We start from the raw sequence: 11,600 nt of genomic DNA on the forward strand, positions 1-11,600 counted from the left end.
AAATGTGAAACGTTTGGATGGTTTTGTAACGTTTTAAATGTTTCTCTTAAATCGCTAAAAAGGTAAAAGATTTGGATTTGTTTCGTAACATTTTAAACGTTTGGATTGGTTTCGTAACGTTTTAAAATTTTGGCTTAAATTTCTAAAAAAAGGTGAAACGCTAAAAAGGTGAAACTTTCGGTTTTTTTCGTAACATTTGTAAACGTTTGGCTTAAATCGCTAAAAAGGTGAAACGTTTGAATTTGTTTCGTAACGTTTGTAAACGTTACGCTTAAATAGCTAAAAAAGTGAAATGTTTGGCTTAAATCGCTAAAAAGGGGAAACGTTTGGATTTGTTTCGTAACTATTGTAAATGTTTGGTTTAAATCGCTAAAATGTGAAACGTTTGGATTTGTTTCGTAACGTTTGTAAAGGTTGGCTTAAATCGCTAAAAAGGAGAAACGTTTGGATTTTTTTTGTAACGGTTGTAATCATTTTGCTTAAATTGCTAAAAGGTGAAATATTTGGAATTGTTTCGTAAAGTTTTAAACGTTTGGATTAGTTTCGTAATGTTTTAAATGTTTGGCTTAAATTGCTAAAAAGGGAAAACGTTTGGATTTGTTTTGTATGGTTTTAAACGTTTGGATTGGTTTTGTAACATTTTAAATGTTTGGCTTAAATCGCTAAAAAGGGGAAACGTTTGTATTAATTTCGTAACGTTTTAAACGTTTGGCTTCAATCGCTAAAAAGGTGAAACCTTTGGATTTCTTTCGTAAGATTTGTAAACGTTTGGCTTAAATCGCTAAAAACGTGAAACGTTTTGTTTTTTTGTAACGTTATAAACTTTTGGGTTAAATCAGTAAAAAGGGGAGACGTTTGGATTTGTTTCTTAACATTTGTAAACATTTGACTTAAATCGCTAAAAAGGTGAAACGTTTGGATTTGTTTTGTAACGTTTGTAAATCTCTTGCTTAAATAGCTATAAAGGTGAAACGTTTGGATTTGTTTCGTAGCGTTTGTAAGCGTTTGGCTTAAGTCGCTAAGAAGGGGAAACATTTAGATTTGTTACGTAACGGTTTAAACGTTTGGATTGATTTTGTAATGTTTCAAACGTTAGGATTTTTTTCATAACGTTTTAATCATTTAGATTTGTTTCGTTACGTTTTAAACATTTGACTTAAATCAATAAAACGATGAAACGTTTGTTTTTATCTTGTAATGTTTGTAAACGTTTGGCTTAAATCGCTAAAAACGTGAATCATTTAAATTTGTTTCGTAATGTTATAAACGTTTGGATTGGTTTCATAATGTTTAAAAACGTTACGAAAGAAATCAAAACGTTTCACCTTTTTAGCGATTTAAACTAGAGGTTTCCAAATGTTACGAAAAAGGTGAAACGTTTGGATTTGTTTCGTAACGTTTTAAACGCTTGGATTTGTTTCGTAACGTTTTAAACGTTTAGATTTGTTTCGTAACGTTTTAAACGTTTGGATTTGTTTCGTAATGTTTCAAACGTTTGGATTTGTTTCGTAAGTTTTTAAACATCTGGATTTGTTTCGTTGTGTTTTAAACGTTCGGATTAAATTGCTAAAAAGGTAAAACGTGAGGATTTGTTTCGTAACGTTTATTAACCTATGGATTAAATCGCTAAAAATGTGAAACGTTTGGATTGGTTTTGTAACGTTTTAAATGTTTTGCTTAAATCGCTAAAAAGGTGAAACGTTTGGATTTGCTTCGTATAATTTTAAACGTTTGGATTGGTTTCGTAACGTTTTAAAAATTTGGCTTAAATTGCTAAAAGGTGAAACGTTCGGTTTTGTTCCGTAACATTTGTAAACGTTTGACTTAAATCGCCAAAAAGGTAAAACGTTTGAATTTGTTTCGTAACATTTGTAAACATTTAACTTAAATAGCTAAAAAAGTGAAACGCTTGGATTTGTTTCGTAAAGTTTTAAACGTTTGGATTGCTTTTGTAACGTTTATGACATTACGAAACAAATCCAAACGTTTAAAACTTTACGAAACAAATCCAAACGTTTAAAACGTTACGAAACAAATCCAAACGTTTGAAACGTTACGAAACAAATCCAAACGTTTAAAATGTTACGAAACCAATCCAAACGTTTCACCTTTTTAGCGATTTAAGGCAAACGTTTACAAACTGTCACGGCCCAATTTCATGAATCGCGACCCGCTAGGGTATGGGTAGTGTAGTACTAAAACCCGTAGCTAGCCTTTCAATTAACATATTGTTTACACCGGCCCAGGAAATTGTCGGGTAATGTTTCATATGGGTTTATTAGGGATTCAGGCCCAATGAAAAGCCTTTTATTATTGCTTTTTCTATTTATTAGGAATTTGTAGCTCATTAGGAGTAATTTTCTATTAGAGTTTTAGTCCTAGTTGAATTAGGAGTCTTGATTATGAGGAGCTATAAATAGCTCAGAGCTTCATTATTTATGTATCAACAAATCAATCAATCAAAAACCAAGCCCAGTGCTTTTTATCTCGCAATCTCCGGATTGTTTTAATTTAGGAGTAGTTTTCGGTATTAATCTCGCCTGAGCTCATAGCTCCCAGATTATTACTTTTAGATCACGTGGTTAAGTGTTTTTAACCAAACAAGCCCTGTGAATATCTACATAGGTTCGTTAAAGTATCAAACCTCAAACCGATCCCGATTATAAATTCAAAGATTCGAGTCCGGAATATTTCCAGGCGAACATCTTTTGGCGACTCCACTGGGGATCAGTTTATGGTTAGCACAAAAACGGACTTTAAGGACGATTCCAGGCACGCTCGGTCTATACGCCGACAACAATTAAAGGAAGCTGACATAGTAGACGAGTCTTATTCGGATAGATCTGAAACCATGGCCAAGGACAAACAGGTGAACCAATCAAACAAGGTGCCGAATACAACGGATACCGAGGGGAACCTGTCTAAGGACAAGAATGACGACGCGAACGATGATACGATGGATTACTCACGTCAGCTTCCTCCTTCTCGCCCATCTTTATCACAGGCCGATTTCTCGGCCATGAGGGGCGAGATAGCACAAGAGAACAAGCAGATGTTCGATGGTGCTATGCATCAGATGTCCGAAGTAATGAGGAACATCATGGCCGACCAGACATCGGTCCAAAGGCAGATCCAAGGAAACCTGGACGGCCTCAACAAGGCGATGGAAAACCTGGGGCGATTATTTTCCGGGCAATCCACTGCCGATCAGGGTTACAGAAGGGCCGAACAGAACCAAACACTGAACCGTTTTGGTCATCCAGGTGGTTCGGCCGAACAACAACCCAACAAGATGGGATATACATATGGTTCCGTCAAACTCTTGACAAGGAATGAGGCCGAATTCGCAGGAAGGGCCGATGACCCAGGTGCGAGCTCTTCAAATCCTCAAGGCGAAACCAGACCACAAGGAGCAGCTACTGGAGCCAACACCCAAGAGTCTAACATAGGCGAGCGAACATTCTCAGAAGGGGGTGACCCAAATATATATAACCAAGGGCAGCTCGTAGACATGCTAGAAAGACTCGAGGTAGACTTGAGACCTATGCCTCGACCATCGTACATGAAGCCGTGTCCAGACTGGATCGACAAGTTATACCCTTTCCCGAGGGGTTATAAAGTGCCTGAGTTCAGTCTATTTTACGGCGAGGAGAAGGGGCAATCGACGGTCGAACATGTCGCCTGATTCTCGGCTCAGTGTGGCGAAGCGGCGGCTCACGATTTTTGGAAGATCCGGCTGTTCGCCAGCTCTTTGACAAAGATGGCGTTCACATGGTATTCCAGACTTTTGCCGAATTCAGTGGATACATGTAAAGACCTCGAGATCCTTTTCCATGAGGAATTTAATAGGGCACCACCTGACGTCACCCTGGCCGACCTCGCCCGTATCTCGCAGCTACCGAGCGAATCGGCAGAGAAGTATATCGGCCGGTTCAAAAACCTCAGAACTAGATGCTCCACCAAAATGTCTGAGGCCGATTGCGTCCCGATGGTGGTGAGAGGCATGAGCTTCGCCATGAGGGAGCACTTCGAGGGCCATAGGTTTCGTGACTTGTTCGAACTAACGAACAGGGTGACGAGCTACGAGAGACTCCTCCAGGAAAAAGAGCAAAGGAGGGGCGCATCTAAGGAAACCTACTACAAGGACCAGCTAGACGTAGCCGTTGTGTCCGACAGCGAGGATAGTGGTTCCGAAGATGAAGTCAACATGGCCGAATTTTTAGGAACAAAGCCTCTGGAATGTTCGGCCTTGAGGAAGCCTGGTTTTGTTAAGAAAAATAAAACCGCGGTGGTACAGAAGGAGTACTCGTTCGATCTAACCAAAGCCGACGACATATTTGATGCATTATTTAATGATGGACAGATCGCCCTAAGCGAGGGACACGTAATCCCGCCATCAGAGGAACTGATCGGCAAGGATTATTGCAAGTATCACAACTCGTGGAGACACAGCACGAACAACTGTGTAAACTTCAGAAATGTGATCCAGAAGGCGATCAACGAGGGAAAACTTCTTTTTCCAACAAAGAAAGAGGCCGATGTCAAATACGTTTCTATTAACACCGTTCGGCCCCACTTTGATAGCTTCCTAGAGCAAGGCAAATACAAAGCAAGTGGAACCCTAGAAGGCCCAAGCCTAGAATGGAGACCGATGGTTCAAAGTGGCGAGGAGAAAGAGGACGGCCGCAGAAACAGAAGAGGAAGCGCCACAGCTCGCCCACTACAGGTATGACTTTCCCATCATCATGTAGTACGTGTTTTAAGGTCAAGAGAGGCGAGAACACGAGGGAACACCCCAAGACCTTTAAACCAAAATCGCCTACGGAGCAGTGGCAGAGGCATGAGCCACAGCGGAGGTCTAGCACTAACATATTCAGAAGGATATTTCGGCCAACGGAGGAGACCCCTCGTATGACGAAAACCCAGAAGAGGCAAATGCAAAGGCTGCGACAAGAGTCGCGAGCGAATCACGGGGCAGAAACGACTCTTAAAGAAAAGCAAGGAAATAGACCTGTAGTCGAGAGATTGGGGGCAAGAACCCAGGCTGATATGGATACCAAATCTCCTGAACGGCGAAATACCAAGGTCAGGAAGATATGGGTACCTAAGTGTGAGAAACGAGTGGGTGATTTGGCCGACACAACAACGGTTCACAAGGATGACAAAGATTCCAACGGCAAACCGTCTTACAAGGACGTACTCGTATCGCACCAGGGTGGCCAGTTGAAAGCGAGATTGCCCAAAGACCGCGAGGTCATTGTTTCGCACAAGAAGGGAGTGTTAAAAGCTTGGGTCCCGGTGGTAAGGGACGAATATGGAGTAAAGGTGGTCACACTCCCCGACTCATACAGAAGTAAGCCTGGACAGAAGGCGACGTTGGAAGGTGATGTAATCATTCCAGAAGGAGACAGCGCCGACAGTACGGCGGTAGTATCTCTTAGCAAACCTCCAGCGAGGATGACAAGGCACATTCGGCCACTGTACATCAAGGCTGATTTGAACGGGGTATCAATTAACAGGGTCCTTATCGATAACGGGGCTGGCGTTAACATACTACCGACGAAAATGCTCAAAATACTGGGCATAACGCGGGATCAGCTTGACCCGACCGATGTTTACATAAATGACTTCGCAGGAGGCGAAACGCCGGCCGAGGGGTACATCACCCTCCGAATCAAGGTAGGGCGAGTAGAAACCGAAGAAGGGTTTTTCGTGGTTAATGCCCGGAGCAACTACAACATCTTACTCGGCCGAGATTGGATACACTCCAACTTGTGTATACCATCAACCATGCATCAAATGCTCTTCATATGGCGAGACGACAGCGAGGCCGAAGTTGTGCAGGGAGACCCCAACCCCTTCGGCGAAGACCATAACGTGCTTGAAGCACGTTTATATGACGAGGAAGTGCGCAATATACAATCCCTTAGTTCAAAAGGGGAGACAAGCGTTCCTCGCCTACTTGTAAACTCTGATCGGCCAGTATCAGTGACCCTCGGGGGCAAAGGCCGATCCACCATCCTCAAAAGTTCACAATGATAGCACGACATAAGGAATTGAAGGAAAAGATCAGGCAATTAGCCTCGCTGTACGATATTACATCGGCCGAATGCATCTACGAGGACCAAGATCAGGATCCAACAGGATCGCTGAGAGTCGGGGACATACAATTGGCAACAGGAAAACTGGAAGATGATCCCGCTCAAGTACAAGACGACCTCCTTGAAGTGAATTTGGGAACAGATGAATCGCCTAAGCCTATATACGTCAACGCAGGACTAGACGAGGGGCTCAGAGGGTAGCTGATTGCCTTACTCATTGAGTTTCACGATTGTTTTGCCTTGTCGTATGATGAAATGCCCGGTCTAGATCCTGATATCGCCGAGCATAAGCTTCCATTGAAAAGTGGGTTTCAGCCATTTCGGCAACCTGCCCGGCGAATGTCCAGGGAAGTGGATACCCTCATCCAGGACGAAATCAAGCGGCTGGAAGATGCTAAGTTTATCCGGGAAGCTCAGTACACCGAATGGCTTTCTAACATCATACCACTGATGAAGAAAAACGGGAAGCTAAGAGTATGCGTGGATTTTTGAAACCTCAACCTGGCCACACCTAAGGACGAATACCCGATGCCGGTGGCCGATATGCTAATAGACAGGGCACCAGGACACACGATACTCAGTTTCCTCGACGCACACTCTGGGTACAACCAAGTTCCAATCAGCAAAGAGGACATCTCCAAAACAGCCTTCAGATGCCCCGGGCCGATCGGCGCGTACGAATGGGTCGTGATGCCTTTCGGCTTGAAAAACGCGGGGGCAACATATCAGAGGGCGATGAACAAGATGTTCAGAGGCCTTGACTGCCTTGAAGTTTACATCGACGACGTTGTGATCAAATCAAATACCGGCGAAGTCCATCTGGCCGACCTCCGGAAAGGTTTCGAACGTATACGATGTAATGGGTTGAAGATGAATCCTCTAAAATGCGCATTCGGCGTTTCTGCTGGAAACTTCTTGGGTTTCTTGGTTCACCAGCGGGGGGTAGAAATAGACAAGAACAAAGCCAAGGCGATTATCAATGCTGAACCACCAAAAACCAAGAAGCAGCTTCAGAGGCTCATCGGTCAGATCAATTTTCTTAGGAGATTCATAGCAAACACAGCGGGCCGACTTCACAGCTGGAGTGTTTTGCTAAGAGGAAAAGAGACTGATGAGTGGATATGGACGGACGAGCAACAGAGGGTGTTTGACGATTTAAAAGGTTACTTGGCAAAACCTCCGGTGATGACCCCTCCAAAGCCGAATAAACCATTGTTGCTATATTTATCGGCTGCACACGAATCCCTAGGCTGTATACTCACCCAAGAGGACGATGGGGTCGAAAGAGCAGTCTACTATCTGAGTCGAGGACTGACAGACACAGAGATTCGCTATACCGACATAGAAAAAATGTGTCTGTGCCTATACTTTACATGCTGCAAGCTGCGATAGTATATGCTGCCGGTAGTGGTATACGTACTATCCCAGACCGATATCATTAAGTATGTTCTATCGAAACCATACTTAAGAAATCGGATTGGGAAATGGGAGATAGCAATGTCCGAATTTACATTGGTATATGTCCCCCAGAGGGCGGTCAAAGGACAGGTACTAGCTGATTTCTTAGCCGATCATCCTGGCATTACCCTTACCGAAAAAACAATCAGTTGTTGCGACATAGCTGTATGGGAGATGTGGTTCGATGGATCCAGGACTGGCCAGGGGGCAGGCGCCGGAGTGCATATTATCTCACCTCTAGGGGCATCGTACCAGCTATCATTCAAACTCCATTTTGAGTGTACCAACAATCAGGCAGAATACGAAGCCCTAATTTTCGGCCTTGAAATCCTGGCCGAACTGGGGGCAAAAGCAATCAACGTCAAAGGCGATTCGTTGTTAGTCATTAAACAAGTGACTGGAGAATTCAAATGCGAGTCCGAACTGCTGGTAAGGTATTGCAATAAGGCAAAACATCTCTGAAATACTATTTGGGTTATAAGGCAAACCGGTTTTTGATTTGTGAATCGGAAATTTAAATTCTTTAAAGCGGAAAAGAGAATTTAAAGACACAAGAGATTTAGAGTGGTTCAGATCAACTCACGATCCTACTCCACTACTCAATCTAAGATTGAGATTTTAGAATCCACTAAATGGGATTGTGCTTTATAGATAAGCACCAACTTTACAAAGAGATTTCTTAGAGATAATCTCAAACTCACAATTGATTTTTCAAGGATAATCAAGAACCTACAAGGGTTGAGTTTTTCCAAAGCTAAACTCTAACTCACAATGATTAGGAGTTTCCAAGATTACTCCAAAACTACAACAAAACTAAGTGATTTGAAAATGTGTGTTTGTTGTTTCAAGGTGTGTAAATCATTAACCTTGAAACATTGCAAATGGGTTTATATTTATACCCAAAGCAATCCCCAAACAAAGCACTAACAAACAAAACAAAAAAATGATCTCTGCACACATATCGCCCCCGTGATGCATGGATCACGGGCGAGATATTTGAATGAGACAAAAACCTTCAACGGCTAGAGCCACGTGTCAATGCTTCATTGGGTCTTCAAAAATGTATCCGTTGGATCTTCAACGGTCTCATTTATCGCGCCCGAGATGTGTTCGTCGCGCCCGTGATTCGTTCCAACGGTCGACTAGGGTTTTGTCAGCTCGAATATCGCCCCCGTGATATTTGCGTCGCCCCCGTGATATATATCGCCCCCGAGATGGAAATCCATCACGGGCGAGATATGCTACTGGACAGCTTTCTACTCAAAAACACGATTTTTGCTAGAGAGCTCCGAATTGACTTCCGATTGTTCCTATGAGTTCCTATACACTAATAAACATGATTAGATCACTCATAGTTGATTGTCAAAGTCAAAACAAAAGGAGTTTGAAAGGACAAAGGTCCAACAATCTCCCCCTTTTTGAGTTTGACAATCAACATGCTAAAATGACTAAGTTAAGTAAGAGTCAAATTGATTTTGGCTCCCCCTCACTTTATGCACAAAAGATATAAGCAATTTATAATGCATAAGCAAGAAATTTATAAAAAAAAAACTTAGCAATTTGAGCATGGAAACTTCTCCCCCTTTGTCAAGCACAAAAAGAATCAAAGCATGTATAAAACATAGACAAAGGAGCTAATTGAAAGAGGTTTTGAAACTAAATAGAGATAAATCTAAGTTTCTCCTTCAATTGAGGCGCTTAGACACTAATTTGATATGCATCAAGTCTAAAGACTCAATTGATTAAACTAATTTAATTTAAATGATCAAAAATAGGCAATAATTCCTTAATTGAATTATACCAAGGCAAAGTCCAATCATTAGAAAAAGTGTTAAAGCATACAAAAACTTCCATTGATTATCCACCTTATGATTTGAGATTGGTTTAGTGGACATCACTTGTACCTACAAAGCAAATCACTTAGGTACCCAAACAACTTTGGGTCCTTGAAAGTTAATGCTAGAATAGTTCAAAGGAATTAACCTTAATTGAACTTTTCTCACATAGCAATTAGTATTAGTGTGACCATATTTCATGCAATAAAAACATTGAGTACTATGGTTCACATTTGATTGCATTTGAGGTGGCTTGGCTCTAAAGGTCTCATAAGAACAAGCACAAGCATGGGAACAAGTTTGAACATGAGAAGATGCATGAACATATGAGTTCTTTCTAGTCTTCTTGTTCCATTTATGGCTATATTGAGAAGCATAACCATGTCTCAAGGGTTTTGTACCCTTGTTGCTCTTAGCCTTTTGAGTCAAGAATGGCTTAGGCCTAGGAGCTTGAGCATGCACCTTCATTGCCTCAATTGGTTTGACCAATTTAGGAGGTACTTCTATAGAAGAAGTTTGAGGCAAAGTGGACTTCACAAATTTAGTCCTATTGGAACTAGAAGCATTTTGATTGTAGACAAGTCCAAATTTTATGGTTGGGCATCTTTGAGATAAAAGAATTGAATCCAAAGTTGCCTTCCCTTTTTGAAATCTTGAAAGTGAATCTTTTAATTCAAGAATTTCATTCTTTAGTTGATCATTTTCCTTAAGCAAGTTATCAATATTCAAACCTTGCTTAGGGATAGATTCTAAAGATGACTTGAGAGCTTCGTTAGACAATTTAAGCTCATGAAATTCTTTTGTTAAAACAATCATTTCATCTTTGGCTTTAGAAGCCTCATTTTTAAAAAATAGCATCTTGGCTTTATAATCACCACATTTAATTACTAGTTCATCAAGCATGCTATACATATCATCATCATCATCATGAGCATCATCATCAACAATATCATCAATAACATTATCAACAACATCATTTTTAACATTTAAGCATGCATCATATGATTCAACACCAATACCATCCCAAGATAGAAAAGATTGGGGGTTTACCTCTAGTGTTGGTTCCTCCTCAAAAGACATGAGGCACAAGTTGGCATCATGGTGGCTATCTCCATCGCATTGAGAATCGCCATCCCAAAAAGTCTTGGGGCCTCCTTTTGAACTCTTCCTTGAAGAGGAGGGTCTACCATAATTGCCATTTTCCTTCATCTTGAGCTCATTTACTCTCTTTGTGAGCCTCAAGATTTCTTCCTCATTGCTTTCCTCCTTGTTATCTTCTACAATGGCACTTGTTGAAGCCTTGAAAGCAATGCCTTTCTCCTTTGCCATTTCGGCTTGAATGAGTTTGATGTAGGACTTCTCATGAAGAAGAAGCTTCCCAATCAACTCATCCGTCCTCAAGGTGGATAAATCATGAGTTTCAATGATGGCGGTAGTCTTAGGTTGCCATAGAAGAATAGGAAGGGATCTTAGGATTTTACCATTGATTTCATTTAGCTTGAAGAATTTCCCAAGTTGCTCAAGACTATGAACAATCTTAAGAAGCCTTGATGTCATCATCCCCACATCTTCATTTGGCAAGCCCTTGAAGCCTTCATACTCACCAAGAAGCAACTCAAGCTTCTTACCCTTGACTTGTTGTGTACCTTCATAGTAGCTCTCAAGAGTCTCCCACATTTGCTTGGCACAATTCAAGTGTTGAATTCTACCTTGTTCTTCTCTAGAGATTGAGGAGAGGAGAGTAGTAATGGCTTTTCTATTCATGCCATTCTCCTTGACTTGCTCTATAGACCAATCTTGTCTCTTTAAAAGAGCTCCATTTTTGTCACATGGAGGTGTCCATCCCCTTAGAAATACACTCCATAGATCAACCCCTTGCATATCAAGATAATTTTCCATCATATATTTCCAAACTTTGTAATTTGAACCATCAAGAAAAGGTTTGAGAGTGATGAAAAAATTTTCGGTTGCCATTTTTGATCAAAAGCTCTAGCAATTAAGCGAAAAGAAGAGCACCTTGCTTTGATACCAATTGAAATACTATTTGGGTTATAAGGCAAACCGGTTTTTGATTTGTGAATCGGAAATTTAAATTCTTTAAAGCGGAAAAGAGAATTTAAAGACACAAGAGATTTAGAGTGGTTCGGATCAACTCACGATCCTACTCCACTACTCAATCTAAGATTGAGATTTTAGAATCCACTAA

General features: G+C 41.3%; 1 protein-coding gene across 1 annotated transcript; it reads right to left on the reverse strand.

Moving 5' to 3' along the window:
- Positions 1-9,475: 9,475 nt before the first annotated feature.
- On the reverse strand, positions 9,476-11,368 carry LOC126687697 (uncharacterized). The gene has a single exon (XM_050382253.1). It carries the CDS (start codon positions 11,366-11,368, stop codon positions 9,476-9,478), a length of 1,893 nt encoding a protein of 630 aa, XP_050238210.1.
- Positions 11,369-11,600: the final 232 nt, after the last annotated feature.

This window comes from Mercurialis annua, linkage group LG6, assembly GCF_937616625.2.
Source record: "Mercurialis annua linkage group LG6, ddMerAnnu1.2, whole genome shotgun sequence".
NCBI lineage: Eukaryota > Viridiplantae > Streptophyta > Magnoliopsida > Malpighiales > Euphorbiaceae > Mercurialis > Mercurialis annua.